Raw genomic sequence first — 21,434 nt, forward strand, 5'->3', positions numbered from 1 at the left:
TCTGACTACAGGGCAAGGCCAGTTCAGGCCCCCTCTCCTCTCTCGCTTAGGGTCTTAGCTGGGGTCATCCTTGTGGATTCCTGGGAATTTCCCTAGTGTTAGGATAGCCCCCATAATGGCTCCCTCAATCAAGATATCTCCTTTCTCGCTCTCCCCCATGTCCTTCCCCCATCTCAACCATCCCTTTCCCTCACGTTCTCTTCTTTCTTCCCCTTCTGCCCTCCCTTCTCCTCCCTCCAGGCTCCTAGTTTTCTCAGGAGATTTATTTCCCCTTCCCAGGGCATCCATGTATGTCTCTCTTTGGGTTCTCCTTGTTACCTAGCTTCTCTGGGGTCATGGACTGTAGGCTGGTCAGCCTTTGACTTATATCTAATATCTACTTATGAGTGAATACGTCATACTGTGTTTGTCTTTCTGAGTCTGGGTTATCTCATTCAGTACAGTTTTCAAGTGCCATCAATATGCATGCAAATTTCAAGATGTCATTGTTTTTTATTGCTGAGTAGTACTCTGTGTAAATGTACCACACTTTCTTTATCCATTCTTCAGTTGAGGGGCACCTAGGTTGTTTCCGGGTTCTCGCTGTTACAAATAATGCTGCTGTGAACATAGTTGAGCAAATGTCCTTGTAGTATGATTTAGCACCCTTTGGGTATATCCCCAAGAGTGGTATTCCTGGGTCTTGAGGTAGATTGATTCCCAATTTTCTGAGAAACCACCTTACTATTCCAAAAGTGATTGTACAAGTTTGCACTCCCACCAAGAACAGAGGAGTGCTCCCCCTTCTCTGCATCCTCTCCAGCATAAGTTGTCATCAGTGTTTCTGATCTTAGCCATTCTGACTGGTGTAAGATGGAATCTCAGAGTTGTTTTGATTTGCATTTCCCTGATGGCTAAGGATGTTGAGCAATTCCTAAAGCATCTTCCTGCCATTTTAGATTCTTCTGTTGAGAATTCTCTGTTCAGATCTGTACACCATTTTTAAATTGAATTGTTTGGTATTTTGATGTCTAGTTTCTTGAGTTCCTTATATATTTTGGAGATCAGTCCTCTGTCTGATGTGGGGTTGGTGAAGATCTTTTCCCATTCTGTAGGCTGCCACTTTGTCTTATTGACTGTGTCTCCTTTGCCTTACAGAAGCTTCTCAGTTTCAGGAGGTCCCATTTATTAATTGTTTCCCTCAGTGCCTGTGCTACTGGTGTTTTATTTAGGAAATGATCTTCTGTGCCCATGTGTTCAAGGGTACTTCCCACTTTCTTTTCTATGAGGTTTAGTGTAGCTGGGTTTATATTGAGGTCTTTGATCCATTTGGACTTGAGGTTTGTGCATGGTGATAGATATGGATCTATTCACAATCTTCTACATGTTGACATCCAGTTATGCCAACACCATTTGTTGAAGATGCTTTCTTTTTTCTCAGTTGTATAAGTTTAGCCTCTTTATCAAAAATCAGGTGTTCGTAGGTATGTGGATTAATATCAGGGTCTTCAATATGATTCCATTGGTTCACCTGTTTTTTGCCAATAACAAGCTGTTCTTATTGCTATAGCTCTATAGTAGCGAATACAGATGTTTATATTATGGTTCATAACAGTAACAGAATTACAGATATGAAGGTAACAGTGAAACTAGTTCATGGTTGGGGACCACCACAGTGTGAGGAACTTCAGTAAAGGATCACAGCATTAGGAAGGTTGGGAGCCATTGTCTTACAGTCTGTAGTTCTGGTTCTGCGGGTTTTGTTTTCTGATTCCAGGGTTTTGTTTTACCACAGTTGAGCTAAAAAATAAAACTGTAGTGTTACATTAGAAAGAGGAGTTGGGAGTTGTCCGTGTGGCATTGTTCTAAATACTCTGATTTGTTCTCTTCTAGACTATTTAAAGAACCTCCTAGAAGACTCTGCGGACCACAGGGACACCCACGGTAACTAGCCTTTGCAGCCTTCTGTGGTACAGAAAGCTTTTGTATTGTGTTGACTTAGACCTGGGAAGGAAAAATATGCTTTGAACAAAACCCTTATGCAACACTCCTTTTTAAAACTCCCCTCAGGCAGTTGAGACGGTAACTAGGGGAAGAGGCCAAGCGCTACTGGAGGCAGGTGATGGCGGTCCCTGGAGACCCCCAGGCTGACCTTGAGGAGTGTGGGGGTGGGCCTGGCCTAGCCTAAGTTTCTTCCTTGTGTGCTCTGTCATTCTATCTGTGGAGGTCCATTTCTCCATCTTTCAGAACCAGAGACTGAGCCAGATGATCCATTTCAAACTTGGAAATCATTTCCATGAAGTAACTAAACCACAAGTCAAGGCTAAAGTTTAAGCCAGGCGTGGCAGCATACACGTGTAATCCCAGTACTTGGGAAAGCTAAGAAAGGATCACTAAGAGTCTGAGACTAGCCTGGGCTAAAGGTTGACACCCTGGCTACAGACAAACAAAGCAACCTATAAAAGGATAAAATCTAAATCGCCTTTTATTTGGAGAACATTTATTGCTAGAGGCTACATCCCTCTTAAATCTCAACACCCCACCCCACCCACACAAGGACAAGATTCATAATCATTATCTCATAATCAATTTTTAAAACAAGGTTTGATTGTAATATAGGTTGACTTAAAAAAGTTTCTATATAGCTAAGGATGACCTTGAACTCCTATCCTTCCCGCCTCTGTGTCCTAAACGCTGTTACACATATATGCCGCCAAGTCTTGCTGTTTTTTTTTTTTTTTTTTTTTTTTTTTTTTTTTTTTTTTTGAGGCAGAGTGGCCTTGAACTCATGGTCCTCTTGCCCCAGCCTCTTTTGAATGCTGGGATTATAAACCTGTGCCTTACACGCAGCTTAGTTTCTTTGGTGTAATTATTGTTTCTGATACTATAGATTCAATTCAGGACACATGCTAAGCAAATGCTCTACCACTGAGTGACATCCACAGCTCAGAGTTGAACTTATAGAAACATTTTATTTCAACAGAAAAGTTCGAGGTTGCCTAAACCATGTTTTGTGTCTTCAGTGAAAACATAGTACAGTTGATGAAGAAGTTTGAAATCTCCATCAAATAAAGAATACAGGCAATAGCTTTAGAGTACAGATGCCCTGAGCTGTCCGTAGTCCTGTGGAAGGAGGAAAATTAGGATGGTTGCAGAGGCAGAGAAGCCTGGCTGAGGGAAAATAGGGCCGTAACTGAGGTGGAGTAGGCAGGAGGGAGAGGAGGCATTGCTGACCCGAGTCTGTCTCAGGAAGAAATCAGCATAAGAGCTGAGGTCATAGGTCAGCAGTCTAACACTCACTCAGCACACACAAGGCACCCCCTCACACCGTTCTTATAAGAGGTCTTGACAATCAGAGCCCAGAGAGACCTCTGCCTATGTCCCAGGACTTCTGCCTTCGAGGACATTAGTCCCCTATTCTGTAGATGAAGCAAGCAGAGTTTGGGATGGAAGATCTTGATTCCTGGAGATTACCCGCCTGCAAAGAAGCACAGAGTAAATGAGTAGTAAGCAGTGAGGTGCACTGTGGTCCGAAGCAGAGCAGTGCATGGCGTGGAGGACAACTGTGGACGGGGGAGGGGTGGAGAAGGCTAAGCAAATACATCATCTTTGAAATACAGCCAAAGTAGAGGGTAGAGTCAGCAGCATCTCTCATTAAGGAGATGGTACCCAGAGAGGAGAATTGTAGAGTGAAGACCGGGTGACCACGTAGCAGCATCTTGATTCATCCACTCAACCCTAAGGTTCTCAGCCCTGCTCACTGCACATTGCAGCACTCCAGGGAGATGGGCATCTGCAGGGAACCATGAGCATGCGCTGGGAAGGTAGTGTCAGATGCAGGGAAACCCTGCTTTCCTTTCTAACAGCCATAAGGTTGGGAGTGTAGCTCAGCCATAGAGCCCTAGTTTAACACAAATGAAACCCTAAGTTCCATCCCAAGGATATCACATATACACATGCAAGGTTTTTAAGTAGTGATATTGAACAGAACCCATGTTTAAGGAATACAGAAACCTCCAGGGTTGGTGCTAGGTAGAGTACCCAAAGCCAGGCATGGTAATACAGAAACATAATCCCAGCATTCAAGAAGCAGAATCAAGATCAAGAATTTAGGGGGTGATGGTGGTGCACACCTTGAATCCCAGCGTTTGAGAGGAAGAGAGTTCCAGGACAGTCAGGGATATACAGAGAAACCCTGTCTCCAGAAACAAACCAAACACACACACACACACACACACACACACACACACACAGAGAGAGAGAGAGATCAAGATTATCTTTACACATGTCCTTTATGGAAGGAGCATTCTGTCTTGGAATGGGGCACAGCCGCATCCCCAGACAAAGATAGACTTTTAACTAGGTGTGGTGGTATGTGCCTATAATCCCAGTATTATCCCAGCTGAAGCAGAAGGATTACAGGTTTGAGGCCAACCTATAACTACAGGTTTGAGGCAAGGCCTAGTCTAAATAACTAAATAGATGCCTTTTTTTAATATCTAGCTATAAAGATGCTGGGGCTGGAACATTTAAAAACATGTGTGAACGGCAAAGAGCTAATACAGATTGCAAACCAAAACTTTCCCATAAAGATAAATAAGCCAGCATAGAAATCGATGCCTAGAGTGTCCATGCTAAGGTCTAGTGTGCTTTTGTGTGGCATTCTTCCTCCCTGTCCTCTCTCTCTTCTCTCTCTCCTTTTCCCTTCCTGTCTTCTTTCCCTCCCTCCCTTTTCTCTACTTCTCTGTTGAGAATGAAATGTAGAGCTTCTTATTTCTCTTATTCCTAATCCAGATTTCTTTAAATCAGTCTCAGAGAGGAAGACTGAATTCCAGCCCTCTTCCGGTTGTTTTGGGAGGTCTTGGTTTATTGGCGCTCTGAACCTTGTCCTTAGGTGTGCAAAGTACATGCTATATCATTGAGCTGTACTTCCCGGTTTCTTACTCTCTTAAATAATTGTTTCACACAACTCCTGCTTGCTTTATCACAGTCATTTTCCCCAGGACAGTTTCTACTAGGAAAGGCCTTAGCTGCCAGGTAAAGTCTGTCCTTGCCCCTGTGAACGTCAACAGAGTAATCCCATCTCAGCAAGCACCTAACACAGGGCCAGTGGTCTCCTTAGGGTTATTCCTTGGTTTTGTTTGTTTTGTTTTTTCCCATTTCCCCCTGGTTATCCCCTCACTAAATCTTACTATCTATAGTTCCAGCTACCCACAGCCCCCAACGTTTAATTGCTGTGTAGTAGGTCTTTTGTCAACTGGAACTGCTTAATATTGGAGTCTATTTGCTTCATTGGTAACAACCAAATGCCCTTTCTATTTCTACATGTTTTAGATGCCCTAGCTGTTGTTATAGAGGTAGCCAACCATGCCAATGACACCATGAAGCAAGGGGTAAGTCTGGAAATCAAGGGCTGGCACACTGTGGAACCTGGAAGCAGACCCATCTCATTTCTCCCTTGTCTTTCTGTAGGACAACTTTCAGAAGCTTATGCAGATTCAATACAGCTTAAGTGGACACCACGAAATTGTGCAACCCGGGCGGGTAAGTGTTTTAGAATACCTTCTACAGTTCACTGCAGTGTAGCTGGGCGCTGTCAGCAACTATTTGTGTTTTAGTTTTGAGGGTGAGTAATGTTGCTCTCCAGTGACCTAAGAGGCACCGTTCTGTCCATTCAAAACAGCATGGCTGAAGTCACAGTGACAAGCAGTCCAATTCAATTAGGAGAGAGGCAGAGGACTCTACCAAGATCCAATAGAGAGATTTAATGGGATCATTTGATTCTGTAATACCAACTGAACTCACACAGCATTGAAGGCAATGCCTTTTAAAGTCTGTAGAGAAGCCTAGAAGGGAAAGATCACTGTTGGGATGCTCCTCATAGAGCGCAGAAGTGGTGGTCCAAGCAATGAACTCAGGGAGTTGCAACATGTAATTATCAGGTCGTTGGATGTACCTCAAGGTCAAGTATACACAGGCAGTTACGTGTTAGTCCCCAGACTACCCCTGGCGCCAGTACAGGATGTAAGCCGGATTCTTTTTTTTTTTTTTTTTTTTTTTTAAATATTTGTTTATTTATTATGTATACAATATTCCGTCTGTGTATATGCCTGCAGGCCAGAAGAGGGCACCAGACCCCATTACAGATGGTTGTGAGCCACCATGTGGTTGCTGGGAATTGAACTCAGGACCTTTGGAAGAGCAGGCAGTGCTCTTAACCACTGAGCCATCTCTCCAGCCCTAAGCCGGATTCTTTATCACTTTTGGTTTCTTTCCATTTTTTATCTTTTCAAGAAAAAAAATTAAGTTGCATCCGTGGAAGGAGGTGGTCAAAGGACAACTCTTGGGAGGGCTCCCTCCTACCATGTGGCTCTCAGGGACTGAACTCAGGCTGTCAGGTTTTGCAGCCGTTACCTTTACCCACTGAACTATCACACTGGCCCCTTTTTACCTCTTTTTGAGACAGTCTCACATAACCCAGGGTAGCCTTGAACTTGCACTCCTCCTGTCTCCACCTCCCAAGTGCAGGAATTACAGAGTAGCACACCACCACATGCCTGCTTTATTGAGGTGCTAAAAATCAAACCCAGAGTATCACGCTTCTAGGCAAGCATCCTGCCAGCTGAGCAAATCGTCACTCTCTTTTTCTCTGAAAAAAATATTTATTTGTTCATTTTTATTTTATGTATATGAGTGTTTAACCTATGTGTGTATGTGCACCATGTGCCTGCAGTACCATCAGAGGCCAGAAGAGGGTGTCAGATCTCCTGGAACTAGAGTTACAGTCTGCTGAGAGCTATACTCTGCAATATCAGTTAGTATCTTATCAGTCTTATCCCCTGAGCCATTGCTCCAGCTCCCCACCTCCTGTGTCCTTTCGTCTCATTTCCAAATCACTTCTAGGGCTTAGAAAGAAACCACGTCTGTAAGTCACAAAAAAACAGTTCTGGGAGAATGTTGGAAGGAAATCCTATGTGTGTTGTCATTGTGTGGTAACAGGGGCACTAACTGAGTGTTTGCTTGAATGAATTAGGTTTTCCTCAAAGAAGGCACTCTGATGAAACTGTCTCGGAAAGTCATGCAGCCCCGGATGTTTTTCCTGGTAAGAGGCCCTGTGTGGTTTGACATGTCTGGGTCATTGTTTAACAGAAGACGTGATAGCAGACGAGCTTGGTGCACTCGGCAGCTTGGTGGCATTTGGCAGCCAGATGGCTTGTTTCAAGCGCAGGAAGTGAGGAGGTCTGTTAGGATGCTCCATCAGAAAAGTTTCTCTCTTAGAATTCAGTTAATTTTGTTTCATATATGGAAGAATAGTTTTAATCAAATTATTTGTTCAGGCAGATTGTAATATTTTAGTGTGATTTAGAATTTATAAAAACTTTGAAATGAAGCACATTGCTTCAGAATTTTTCTGATAGGCAGTCTTTTCTCTTTATCCTTGTGCGTTATTGATGTCTCTGTTGCTGGAATTGGTTTCCATAAGTGGCCCTGTGTTCCGTTTCTCCTTCCAGTTTAACGACGCCCTGCTGTATACAACACCCATGCAGTCTGGGATGTACAAACTGAACAACATGCTCTCACTGGCTGGAATGAAGGTCCGTGTGCTTATTCATGTTTACTTGCCCAACACATGCAGAGAAAACCTGTAAGACGGTTGTTCTTCTCGCTCCCCTTGCTCTTCTGTCTGTTTGCTGCTGCTCATGCATCCGTTGATCCTGTTGGGGCTTCGCTCTTGCATTAGTTTATTCAAGGCATAGTTGCTGAGAGCTACGATAAACAAAAATAGTGACAAATTTGCTAAATAATGTGCAGGCGGATTGAAGGATGGTTCATTTTCTCTCTGCCTCATCCCAGACCTCCCTGTGCCCTGAGCCTTTGCGGTGATGCAGACATAGCACCTGTGAGCACATCATAACGCACTCCACGGGCACACTAACACACCAGCACAGTTAGAAGTGCAAGGAGAGTGTGGCAGCACACACTTTCACTCTTGCTCCTTAGGAGGAGGAGGCAAGAGGAGCAGGATCTCAGGGGCTTTCTCAGCTACACAGTGAGTCTCTTTTAGTTTTTCGAGACAGGGTTTCTCTGTGGCTTTGGAGCCTGTCCTGGAACTAGCCCTAGTAGACCAGGCTGGCCTCGAACTCACAGAGATCCGCCTGCCTCTGCCTCCCAAGTGCTGGGATTAAAGGAGTGCGCTACCACTGCCCGGCTTACCCAGTGAGTCTTAGGCTAGCTTCAGCTACTTGAGATTCTGCCCAAATATAACAGAAATAAGTAAGTAAATAAGTGGAGTTTAGAGCCAAAGGCAAGTTGGTGGTATTTATCTTCAATACCGCATCAGCAGGTATTGAATGAGCTAGGAGGGTCATTTGAGATCAGGGGCTCAAGACCTTCTGAGGTCTTGGTAGCATGGTAGGACTATCATCTCAAATACACACACACACACACACACACACACACACACACACACACACACACACACACACACACGTATTTATCTGTGTGTGTGTCCGTCCGGGGTCTTTTTAAAAGGCTTGGTTTGGGGTTGTGCTTTATTTTATTGCCCAGGCTGGCTTATGTCATCAAGGCTGGTGTTGCTCCTTATCCTCCTGCCTTGATCTCTCAAGTGCTGGAATGACAGATGTGAGCAACCACACCAAGCTTTTTATGAGATAGAGTCGACTCTATAGCACAGGCTAACTTAGAAATCAGGATGATCTTCTGCCTTAGCTTCTTGAGTGCAGAGATCACTGGTGTGAACCGTACAGCCAAGAAGAGTACGCATCTTTCGACAGGTGTGGTTGGTATACCGTTTTTGATGGACATCTGGGAAACGCCTGGTGCTCTGTAATGAAACCCTTCCCCAAATAAAACATAAAACAGACAACACCACCTGAGGGAGAATCAGCGAAGCCTTTTTGGGGAGGGACAGTGAGGCTTAGGGATGAGCTAGGCTGCCATGTTAGGACACGGGGAAAGGCGGTCTGTCAAGTGAGTATTGTGACCTAAGGCTTGAAAATGGGAACATCGGGCCTGCATGTGAATACTTAAATTCTTAGATGGCAGAGGATGAGGGTACAAAGGCTGAGTGAGGAGACTGGCTGCAGACATCAGTAGCCAGGGCCTGGGCAACTTCAGTTACTGTTGACATGTCAGATTTGCACAGGGCGAGTTTGTCAGACATTTGTGCCTCCTTCCAGGTCAGAAAGCCTACCCAGGAAGCCTATCAGAATGAACTGAAGATCGAAAGTGTAGAGCGTTCTTTCATCCTGTCAGCCAGGTAAGTGCGTGCGTGCGTGCGTGCGTGCGTGCGTGCATGCGTGCGTGTGTGTGTGTGTGTGTGTGTGTGTGTGCGTGTATGCAGTCATTACATAGTCACATACACTTACACACACATACCTGAAATGACATTTTGGCAGTATAGCTGGCTCAGATAGGTTTTTTTTAATTTTACTTTTTAACATTTAGGCCAACTGCTAGATATTTTATTTACTCCTTTCCTAAAACCCCTTTCCATTTGTGTATGCCATCAGGCACATGACAGAGCTGATACAAGACACAGCAGTGCCCCTCTAGGTAATAATAGTAGTAATGTTGGAACTTGCTATGTTGATCACCTTTTGTAAGTACTGCAAGGTCTTCCATAGTCTAACACAGCATGTTTAAGAACACTTAGTACTTTATACTTCACTAGAATGATTTCATGTATCACATAAGGGACGTAACCCATGTGATAGTTAACAGACATCTCCTTAAAAGTGAGGAAACCAAGTTACAAAAACGTCGAGTTGCTGTCAATATAGCTAACAAAGCCAGAATAGAAATCAGAGTCTTCTGCTTTTGATCTGTTGCTGCTGCTGTGTAGGAGACCAGGCTAACCTCAAACTGAAACCGGCAGTGACTTACAACACGCGGTGAAAACATGCCATAAGGGTTTCACGGCGCACACAGTCATTTGAGGTCATTCTCCTCTACACAGTAAGTTTGAGGCCAACCGTGACTATGTGATTTCCTTTCTCAAAACAACTGGAAAGCTGTGATGAGACTCAAGCATGAAGGAGACCCAAAGTGTAACCCTTACACAAACACACCTCACTCTTGCACTCCACTCTGCTTTGCAGAGACTGTGTGACTTAACTCGTGTTTATTAATTGTTTGTTTTGAGGCCAGGTCTCCTGGCGTGGCCTAGCCGGGCCCCCAGTTATCAGCAGTTCCCTGCCTCCTGTGTTCCGGGATTACAGGCACACGCCACCAAGCCCACTCCAGTGTTGTACACTCTATGAACTGAAAGTTTGTGGCCGCTCTGCCTGAGTCTTCCAGTGCCCCTTCCCTTTCCTTTTTGTAAATTAAGGTTGTGTGTATGTGCACCTGTGCACCTAAGGAGGGCAGAGTAGAGCTCCCCTTGGACTGCGGTGCTTGTGGAATGCTGAGCCTGCTAAGTGGGTGCTCGCGATTGCTCAGCAGCATTTGTGACCACTGAGCCGTCTTTTCGGCCCTCACTTTCCCTTTTCTAATAGCATGTGCTCACTCAGTGTCTCTCTGTGTCCTGTGTCTGTAATATAAAACTTAGTTTTTTCATTGTTGTATCTGTTTTCATGAAGTATATGTGATCATTTAGTTGGTTTGGGGTACCATGAGCATTTCTGTATAATGTTGAACTTAACTAAGAAATGTTTGTTTTGCTGACTATGAACTGAGTGTTCCCTTTTGTTCCCCCTTGTCATGTCCTCCCTATTTTCGTAGACAAAGTAACCCTACAGTGGCTTGGTACCCATGGGTGCCCAACCTAATGGGAGGGTTAGACACCTCTCACTGACATCCAAAGCTAGAAGTGATCAAGGTTAATAAGGGAAGGGTCAAAAGCCCGACAAGCTGAGAACCGGGCACTTGGGGCCAGCTGGCCGAGTTGTAAATGGACAGGAAACGCTCTTGAAGACAATTAAATGCGCGACTCCACTGAAGAAATGGATGGAAGCAGGCTTATGTTTTATGGGGGACGTTCCATCGCAGACAGAAAACAAAACCAGTAACACCATTCTCTTAAGCCAAAGCCCAAGCTAGAGTAAGGTCCTTTTCAGTTCTGTGAAAGTCCAGAGAGGGGGAGTCTCTGCAGCAGAATGATTGAGGCAAGCAGGGGTTGTGTCTCGTAACATGCAAGCAGAAGGTGAACATGCAGGCAGAAGATAAAGCAGCAGCAGGTGCTGAAGCAGACGCTACGGTGACTTGTCCAGCCAGCAGGTCTAATAAACAAATGAAACAGCCTTCCTTTAGCAGACAGTGCATCTAGAAGCTCCATAGCTGGAGAGAGTCGGTTCCTGGCTTCCGGCTTGCTATCCTACTCTACATCCTTCCACCTTTTACAGGGGGCTCCTCTACTTGGACTTCATCGCTTCAGTCAGGAGCATGGAGCCTCTGCCTTTGGCTAAGCCTTTGTGCTAGGCATAGAGGTGTGTGTAGTGGATGACTATAAGATCCTGTCTTCATGAAACCTGCATTCCACGGGGGCAGCCGTGTACTTAGCAAATATGAACCCGGGTAAAGCAAGGATTACTATAATTAAGTAGAATACAGGGAGAATACTAATTGCTAGGCGGTTGTTAAGTAAACTAGGTTTAGAGGAGAAAGGACATGGAGATCGGCCTTAAAGGCTTGTGTGTTCACTGAGTCACAGAGGGAAGGTGCTGGATAACTAGGCAAAGGGAACAACGACTCCAAAGGTTCTGAGGTAGAAAGGAGCACGTGGTGTGGGCTAGGAAATAACACAAGAGGCACCCAGGAGAAGCTGGGAGGACCTGGTGAAGTGTGTGTGCAGGAACACCTTGTGACTTTGGGTCTTCAGCATAAGAGCATAGGAAAGCCACTTAGCGTTTATCACAGGGAATGATGCAATCAGAACATTTCACCCCCGTGTGGACAGCACTTGGGGAAAGGTGGTTGATTGAGCACAGAAGGCGGAAGACAGGGTTATTCATCAAGAGCTGACAGGCTTTATGGGCTGTAGGGTGGTGTCACCATTCACTGTGATAGGTAGCACTTGAAGGAAACAGTTTAGGGGAGAACCAGGGGTTGGCTGCACACCGAGCATGTGGAGTGTCAGCATGGAGCCTCAGGCATGCAAGGATTTCCGTGTCAGAAGGACGCCTGGACTGGATGTGTATGTGTGAGCGCCATCCTCTTGGAGATAACCAGAGTATGAGACTGAGTGAGGTGCACAATGAGCCTGGCGTTCCCTGTGAGGCTGATTCTTCAGGTCCTGTCAGGCCTGGTGCAGGCTTGCCCTGCCACCTACATAAAACTGTCCCTCTGCGATGCGTGTTTCATATGCTCATTACTTTTTCACCGCAGTAAGGTGTCAACCCTTAGCTGAAGTATATTTTGTGTGTCCACTTCACAGCTCAGTCCCTAGCCTATCCAGTAAATGTCATTCGGAAGAGTCACAGTGATGTGGCCTCTAAACATCGGCGTTGCACCCTGCTGCCAGCACCAACATGGGTGTGGCCAGGCCTGATATACCAGAAATCCCTTCGACTGGCAGTTTTTCCTCTCAGCAATTCATTGCAATTGGGAGGAAAATAATTTTCTTTGACAAACATTTGTCTTCTGATGATATATGCATTCTATTAAAAACAAAGTACTCAGCCTGTTAGTCAGTTTGAGGAAGATGCAGATTCTTCTGCTGTGTTACAAAGGCCTGGGATGCCAGCACTGGGTGCTTCAGGCAAATGTGTGTGGTCTGTAAGAAATGTGTTATCAAGAGCTGGTAAACATTGTCTTGGCAGAAGCCCACACAAGAGAGCGCCAGGAATGATTAAACAAAAGAACAGCATATGTGACATGATTTGTACAGTCAAATCACATTCCTCGTGCTCCCAGGGCTCCAGAATAATCCAACAGCAATTCTCAAATTAGCCATCTGCCTCTCTGTTCTCAGTTACTTGGAGCAAAATGCAGGCGGTGGAAGAAGAGCAGGCAACAATTCATAGATGTTTGCCCAGAAGTCTAAGTGTCCGTCCCTGTGTTGTAGCTCTTCAGGGAACACACACCAGATGGCACTGACCTGGTGGGGCCGGGCTAAGCCCTTCACTACACTTGGGTCTCCTGTCCACTCAGGACTCAGGAAACTGTCATTGGTAAAGCCAGGGCCTCATATTGGTGGTCCACAGTTTCCTCATTGTCCACATGGTGACAATGTCCGCTAATGCGGGGGTGGGAAGTAAGAGCCAGTGGGTGTTCTAGGGGCTCCCAAGATGAGAAACGATGACATCTGGGAAGCATTTAGTGCTGTTGGCTGAGCAACTATTAATTGGCAACAGTGCTAGAACAGTAGAAGTAACAGGCAGATTTTTATTTGGTTTAGAAAGAAAAGTGTTATTTCTTGTTTTGTTCTTTGTATGTAATAAAAATTTGGGAACCATTGATTTGTCAATATCATTTGTAATTTCTTCTATCAATATGAATAAATATCTTAAGTGGCATTTGTCAGGGAAGTACATTACTGGACATACTACGGGAAAGGCAAGCGATTCTTGTGTCTTCTGCAGTAACAAGGGAGCTAGGCCTGTAGCAGGTCATAGTTAAGAGTTCTTGGTCCGGGATTCCTGAGGTCCTCCTGGGGTCGATCCTCCAGCCCTGGAAAAGGGGGAGGAAGACAAAACCACCACCCTGTGCCCATCCATATGTCTCTCTCTTCAGGGTTGGGAGTCTTGTTTAATTTTGTTTTGTTCTTATTTTATAGAATTGTTTATGCTTAAAATCAGAGCGAATAATATGATGAGCAGCAATGGGCTGGCCTTCTTACATTTTCCTAAAGTATTTTAAATCTAATTGTAGTTGTTAGGTCATTTTGCATACTTCAGTACTACTCTCCAAAGACACAGGGATTTCTTCACATTGTTAAGCTCCCATTGTGAAGGGTTTGTCTCATTATGATAGATTTTTAACTTGATTGTTAAAGTTTCTTCTCTCCTTCCTCTCCATGTATATTGTATAGATTATCATATTTATGTCACCTAAAGTGTGCCTAAAAGTTTTGAATATGCAAAACAAATTTTAAATGCCTTTATAACTGTCTTGACACCAATCATGAATGGGCATTAACCACAAGTTTTGGAGGGGAGGCATGGCTGAGAAATGCAAAACCAGAATACCATTTGCCAAGCAGGCTCCTCTTCCCTGGCCTGTTCACATTACAGTTGGGTTAAAGACAGCTCCGGTGGGAGATGACTAGGAACAGCACTTGGTGTGCTGAGTAGCGGGCGAACCCTCACAACCACACGCCATCTCCTTTATTTACTGAGTCAGCTTATGGTTTATGGTGCTAAAAATAGGCCCTCATCACCCAACTGTCTTCTGTCTTTCTGATCCCTTCATGGTGGACCTTCACATAGTATCTCAGGTTGTTGTGTGACTCTGTTTGTCCCAAATAGCTAAAAGTTAACAAAGTTGGCAAAGACAGAGCAGCTAGACCTTTATGTTTAAGTCAGCTCCTGCTGGCCTCAGTACACCTTAAACTTCAGTCATCAAGTTTGTTATTAGTAAATCCTATTTTTCATAAACAAGGATTGAATCCAAATTACATATACACTATGTTGTAGCAGATCAAATTTTTAAACAAGAGCTAAATCCAAGTTATACAAGAATTTGTAGTAGTTAACTTTATGTATATATTTTTAACTATCAACCTTTTCTGTCTCAAGTTTTAAGCTTTGTTATAGATTTTACAGGTTTTTAAGCCATACCCAACAAGCTTACAAATCTTGAAATACAGAAAGTTTATACCATTACTTTGAGGTTTTTTTTAGAGCAGAGAGATAGGGGATTTTTAAGAATGTAGAGCAGAGAAATTTAAAGATAAGAGTGTGTGTGTGTGTGTGTGTGTGTGTGTGTGTGTATTGGCAGAAATTGTTAAAAATCTGCGAGTACCCAGCAGTAGTAACATATTCCTTTAATCTCAACATTTGGAAGGCAGAGGCAGGTAGGTCTCTGAATTTGAGGCCAACCTGGTCTACAGAGTAAGTTCTCGTATAGCCAGGGCTGCACAAAGAAATGCTGTCTCGAAAAACAAAAACAAAACAAATCTGTGAGAATTTGGAAACTGAGTGTGCCGTTTTTGAGCCACTGAGCTCTACTGAGGCCAAACCATTTACATTAAAATGGTGAGGCTTTAATGAAATCTTTGAGTCTCTGGAGGAAGGAGATTGGAGAAGGCAGGTGAATCAAGCTCCAGGAGCAAGCCAAGAGGCAGGTGGGAGGGGAGCCAGAGCAAAGATGAGATTAGCAAAAAGGGTCAGGAACAAACCTCTCCAGAGAGAGAATTCCACTGGGCAGGGAGGGGGAAGTGCCTTAGTGGAGATGCCCCGAATTGCAGTGGAGAAGCATACAGCAGACCCCAGTGAGCCAATGAGAGGCACGGCCTTTCCAAGTGCTGGGTGCCCAGGAGGGCAGAGGACACCCCAGGAGCAGAGGGATGAGAGGACACTTGTCATGTAGGCAAGGAGACATGAGCTCTTAGAGCAGGTGGAGGAGAAGCTGCTGAAGAGACAGGCTGTAAAATCTAGAGTTGAGTGTGGTGGGTGGCAGAAGCCAGCAGAAACAAATGATTTACACCTTAGGGGATGCTTGTATTGGCACCAGATATGGGGGGGGGGCACAATAAAGAAACTTCCAGCATGACTACTCCGTGATATAGGAAGGTTGTTATTGTAGGAGAGAGACAGACACAGAGAGAGGGGAAGAGAGAGAGAGAGAGAGGGAGGGAGGGAGGGGGAAGAGAGAGAGAATATGAGATAAATTGGAAGGGGGGACAGAATGAGAACAAAGTGGGGATAGTGGAGTTGAGGGGGGAGTTTGCCATTATAAAGAGAACAACTAGGTCTCTGGAGGAAGGAAGCCTAGGGAGGTGGAAAGGGCTAGTGTGCCGTCATGAACTTTGACATATATACTACGTACTTGTGATACCGAGGGAGCCTGGACACCAGTGTGGGCTTTGGTATGCAGTCACAAGTAGCCATATGTCCCTTCTGCTATAGGTAAAGAAATTGACTCCTTTTGGAAGGACCACCCTTCGGACCTGGCCGGAGGGTGGTATTAAGTGCCAGGGAGAAGGAAAGGAGAAAGAAAAAGACGGAAGGACTCAGTGCTGATATGGTCTTTTGCCCCCATCAGCTCTGCCACAGAACGAGATGAGTGGCTGGAGGCCATATCCAGGGCGATAGAAGAGTATGCCAAGAAGAGGACCACCTTCTGCCCCAGCAGGAGTCTCGATGAGGTACTGTGCTTCCCTGTCTAGGCTGGCCTCAGGGTTCTGCTTTTCCTTAGCTGTGAAGAGTTTATAGAGGTTTAGAAAAGGAGTTGGAGGAGGTACGTATGCTCCTAGTTTCTCCTACTTAGAAATGTAGGAAATTTTATTTGTTTTCTTGTGTGTCTGTGTCTGTGTGTATCTGTGTGTGTCTGTGTATCTATCATGTAGGGGAGGAGTGTTAATGGGAGGGATTGTGTGTCTCTACGTGTGTGTGTGTGTGTGTGTGTGTGTGTATAAATGTATCTCTCTGTGTGTCTGTATATGGAGAGGGAATATATGTCTGGGTATGTGTTCCCGTGTATGTATGTGAATGTGTCTGTGTCTTTGTATGTGAGTGTGTGTGGGGAGGGAGTATGTCTGTGTGTATGTGTCTCTGTGATGTATCTGTGTGTGTCTCTGTATGTCTCTGTATATGGAGAGGGAGTGTGTGTCTGTGTATGTATCTGTATGTGTGTGTGTGTATGTGTGTGAGGGGGGGAGTATGAGAGAGGAGTGTGTGTCTCTGCATGTCTCTGTGTATTGTAGGGATTGAACTCAGGACCTTCCTTATACTACCCCAGCTCTTTCCCCAGCTTTTCACTGTAGGGAACTGGGGGAGCAGGAATAGCTTAAGGAAGAAGCTAATCATCTCAGTACCAGGAGCATCTTTTACGGATAATTTTGCAACAGAGCATTTTCAAATGTATTTAATCTTAATATACTGAGGACTTCAAAGATCATGGCTCACTTTCCCCTCCCACATTTTAATGATGCCATCAGCCCTGGAGAAGGCCACTACAAAGACTCGATTCTGTCGTAGGCAGTATGCACCCAGTAATCAGAAGCCATTCTCTTCCACAGGACTTGGAGAAGAAAGAGGAAGTTAGTCCTCTCGGGTCAAAGGCTCCCATCTGGATTCCTGATACCAGAGCCACCATGTGTATGATTTGCACAAGTGAATTTACTCTGACCTGGAGAAGACATCACTGCAGGGCCTGTGGAAAGGTCAGAAGGGACGGGCTCCATCCCTGTGGTGACGTCCATGTCTCCGGGCTGTGCACAGTGAGGAATATCCCCCCAGAAGTCATTGTCGTCTATGAAACAGACAAACAGTCATTGTGCAAACAGCAGATGTCATCTGATCTGTGTGTTCGGGGTTGGAGTAAGGAACGTGGTTGGAGACCTTCCTCCACTCTCCACTCACAGTTACAGTATTTCTGCAGCCGTAGAGAACCTGTATTCAAAAATGAAAGCTAATCCAGGTGTGGTAGCAGGCGCCTGTAAATCCCAGCCCTCAGAAGGCTGGAACCGGAAGATCTCAGCAAGGTCAAGGCCAACCTTTTTGTCTTAAGAAACAAAACAACCCACAGTTCTATAGACTCTTATTTATATTGCAGCTTAGGTTTTTTTTTTTTTTTTTTTTTTTTTTTTTGCCATCTTTGTGTAGAAAAGAATCAGTAGGAAAGTCCCTGTATTTTTGCTGGCCTGGAACTTAGTGTGTAAACTAGGCTGGCCTTGAACTCATAGAACTCTCCTTTCCTCCTCATCCTGGATTCTGGGATTAAAGGTGTGTGCCATCACACCTGCACCAGTAAATCAATTTATAAAGAGAAGATTTGTATCTTGGCTCACACTTTTGGACTTAAGCCCTTGGTCAGTTGGCCTGTAGTGTTTGAGTTAAAGCAGCAAGTCCTGGAGAGAACGTGTAGTGGGCAAAGTCATGTGTTTGATTGGTAAGAGTGAAAACCATGGAGGAATTGACCCCGCCCTCGTGACCTTCAGTCTCCGCCACCTCCTACTAGTGCCCAAGTGGAGACTTTAAGGCATAGGTCCTTGGAAGGTATTTCCAATCCACACTGAAGTAAAAGCTTTCACGATTTCTTTAGCAGAATGAGCATTATAGTGGAGAGCTGAAACAGGGTCCCCTAACCTGGTAGGGTCGCAGCGGAGTAGCTGTGGCCGTGGCAGGGATGGCGCGTAGGATGAGGGTGGTCAGTGAGACTGTCGGAAGGTCCTGCGCGCTAGGAGCACGCTAGTGTCCTGGAGGCCTGTGTGTGCTAGCTCTGCTGAGCACGGTGTTCATGGAGCAAGCACTCGGGGGGCTTACGTGTAGGCTCTCCATGTAAGCGGGCTGAGAGTTAGCCTGAGACTAGTGAGACTCAGTCACCGCATCAACAGTCGAGCTGTTGATGAATGGGCAGTGCCGTGCCGTGCACTGCAGCCTTTTCCGTGTCTTGTCATTCAAGATTTTTTTCTGAATGAAATAATTGCAATGTGTTTTCAGATTGTGTGCCAAGCTTGCTCCTCAAATAAGTACGGCTTAGATTACCTGAAAAGGCAACTGGCAAGAGTCTGTGAACATTGCTTCCGAGAACTACAGAAATTAGGTAAGATAACAGTAAACATGTAGCCAGAGTCTCTCCCACAGATCCTTCCGGCCTCCTAAGAGAACCATGTTTGGCAGAAGCATGGTTGCTAGACTTGCCTTACGTTCTAGTATGCTCTGACTTGAGCTTTATGGTAATCCCAAGAGAAATTAGACTGAGCCTTTTTTTTTTTTTTTTTGGTAACAGTTTTTTACCAAAATAAAATGGTTTTAATAAGAAAACTAATTATTGAATTATTTTTTTATAAGATAACCAACTGTAGATATATAGCACTTCTTTTTTCAAATTTTCTTTCTTTTTTTAATATTTATTTATTTATTATGTATACAGTTAGCCAGAAGAGGGCACCAGACCTCATTACAGATGGTTGTGAGCCACCATGTGGTTGCTGGGAATTGAACTCAGGACCTTTGGAAGAGCAGGCAATGCTCTTAACCCCTGAGTAATCTCTCCAGCCCCCCTAATTATTGAATTATTACTGAATGAAATGCTCAACACAGTTAAAAAGTAACTTTAATTTGTGAGCTATTTCAAAGTTTCAACTTATTTTTTTATTTATATCCTTTTAGATTTATTTACTTTTGTGTATGAGTGTTTTGCCTGAATGAGTGTAGTGCCCACATGTGTGTATGGAGCCCTGAGAGATCAGAAGGAGGTATGGGATCCCTGGAACTGGAGTCAAGAATGGTTGCTCTTTGTTCTCTGGGTATACCAATGTGAAATGTTAGCATTCGTCACTAATCACCCACCCCTGCTGGTCAGTAGATCTTGTCAATTTCATTTCAGAAGGTCTCACTTGTCTTGACTTTTTTGTGTCAACCTTAATAAGGTCTAGATGACTCTAACAATGGCCTTCTGCAAACCCCTCTTCCTGCCTACTGCCTGCTTTATTTTTCTAAACTCAGTCTGGGAAGAATGTGACTTAGTGGGAAGGACCTGCCTAGCATGTGCAAGGCTCTCGATTTGATCCTTAGCACCATGTAGAACAAAACTGTGAAACAGGAAATGATTGACTTGGGCAGTATGGCTCACAGTTGTAATCCCAGCACTCAGGAGGCTGAAGCAGGGAGACTGTCATGAGGCCAAACTATTTATATCCAGCGCCCCCGCCCCAGCCTAAACAGCATTCCAAATTATTTAGAGCCACTCCGCCCCCTTCCCCCCCCCCCCCCAGTTTCATTATTCAGAAGCAGGTGTTCTAGTTTGTACATCTCTCCATTGTCTAAATCAGCTTCTTTCCATCAGTAGGGAAGTTTGTAAAATTGAGGGTGTGCTTGTATGTTTCAGAATTATTTTGTTTATTTATTTATGGTTTACTGAGAGTCTCCTGTAACTCAGGTTGAGGTTGAACTTGCTATGGTAAGCAAGGATGGCCCTTGAACTCCCAATGCTCCTTCCTCTGGGTGACAGACACGTGGTACCACGTCCATCCCAATGAATTTTTACTTCATGTTTTGGTACTGAGGATTGAACCTAGGGCATTGAACATACAAAGCAGGCACCATCACTGAGCAGGGTCCCTAGCTCTTTCAGAATTCTAAGGACACAGAAATAGGATCTTTTCATATGGTCTGTAGTTCAAAAATTCCATATGTAATCAACTCACCTCCTGCTCAGCTCTGGGAGCTCTTCATGGGTATTGTATACATCATGCATGCTTGCTCCATGAGCACACCTGCTCTGTTCCAGATCACCAGCTGCCCCCGAGGGTTGGCTCTCCGGGGAATCACAAGTCTCCTTCAAGTGCCCTTTCTTCAGTCTTGCACAGCATCCCATCAGGGAGGAAACAGAAAAAGATCCCAGCTGCTCTCAAAGAAGTAAGTGTTTCCATTAAGCTTGACAAGGCTGAATTTCATAAAGAAAGATGTCATTTCCCATTACTCTTAGGACATGAATTTTAATACTCTGATGGATATGGCAGATGTCTTGCAGTCTTTATTCATCTTCCTTATGACCTGAGTCATTGACAAATGGCTGCAGAAAACTCTTTGGGGAACAGTTTATTGCAGTCATAGAAAGTAGGTATAGAACCCTTTTTTTTTTTTATTTTTGGTGCCTGTCCTGGAACTAGCTCTTGTATATCAGGCTGGCCTCGAACTCACAGAGATCCTCCTGCCTCTGCCTCCCAAGTGCTGGGAGTAAAGGCGTGTGCCACTACCGCCCAGCTGATGTAGAATCATTTTTAAAGGGGTCCTTTTTCATAGGGGAAAGTACAAACTCCTTAGCTTTTACTGATCCATACGGTTTGGTTTGCTTATATCCGAAGCAGTTTAGGCCAATTTAGAGAATGCCTTAGAACTATCTCTTCAATCCTTCAATTTCTGAATCTAAACTTTCCAGTCCAACTTTGAGATCCTTGATAGGCATTGATGGCTTAATATGTCTGTAGCCTCAGCTACTCAGTAGACTGAGGTAGGAGGATCAGTTGAGCCTAGGAGTTCAGGACCAGGCTAGGCAACATAGCAAGGCCCATCTCTAAAATGGAGAGGTAGAGGCAGGAAGAGCAGGAGTTGAAGGCCACCCTCAGCTAACTTAAGTTATATGAGATCCTGTCTTAAGAAATCAGACATGCCGTGCAGTGGTGGTGCACACCTTTAATCCCAGCACTCAGGAGGCAGACGCAGGTGGATCTCTGTGAGTATGAGACCAGCCTGGTCTACAGAGTTCCAGGACAGCCAAGGTTGTTACACAGAGAAACCCTGTCTCAAAAAAACTCAGACACAAGCAAAAAGTGATATAAGTTTTGTGAGCTGGGTAATTAAGTTGGTTAATGTGAATTTTACTTTTGA

At 44.7% G+C, this 21,434-nt stretch overlaps 1 protein-coding gene across 1 annotated transcript in view; it reads left to right on the forward strand.

The window, feature by feature from the left end:
• The window catches only part of Fgd6 (FYVE, RhoGEF and PH domain containing 6), a 121,653-nt gene that overhangs the window by 90,441 nt on the left and 9,778 nt on the right, over nt 1-21,434 (forward strand). Inside the window, exons 9-18 of the mRNA XM_038314827.1 lie at nt 1,873-1,923; nt 5,314-5,372; nt 5,452-5,523; nt 7,013-7,081; nt 7,491-7,574; nt 9,180-9,259; nt 16,144-16,246; nt 17,120-17,263; nt 18,543-18,645; nt 20,335-20,462. Coding sequence (XP_038170755.1) covers nt 1,873-1,923; nt 5,314-5,372; nt 5,452-5,523; nt 7,013-7,081; nt 7,491-7,574; nt 9,180-9,259; nt 16,144-16,246; nt 17,120-17,263; nt 18,543-18,645; nt 20,335-20,462 — 893 coding nt within the window. The remainder of the gene's footprint in view (nt 1-1,872; nt 1,924-5,313; nt 5,373-5,451; nt 5,524-7,012; nt 7,082-7,490; nt 7,575-9,179; nt 9,260-16,143; nt 16,247-17,119; nt 17,264-18,542; nt 18,646-20,334; nt 20,463-21,434) is intronic.

The sequence above is a fragment of the Arvicola amphibius genome, chromosome 17 (genome assembly GCF_903992535.2).
Source record: "Arvicola amphibius chromosome 17, mArvAmp1.2, whole genome shotgun sequence".
In the NCBI taxonomy this organism is placed as follows: domain Eukaryota; kingdom Metazoa; phylum Chordata; class Mammalia; order Rodentia; family Cricetidae; genus Arvicola; species Arvicola amphibius.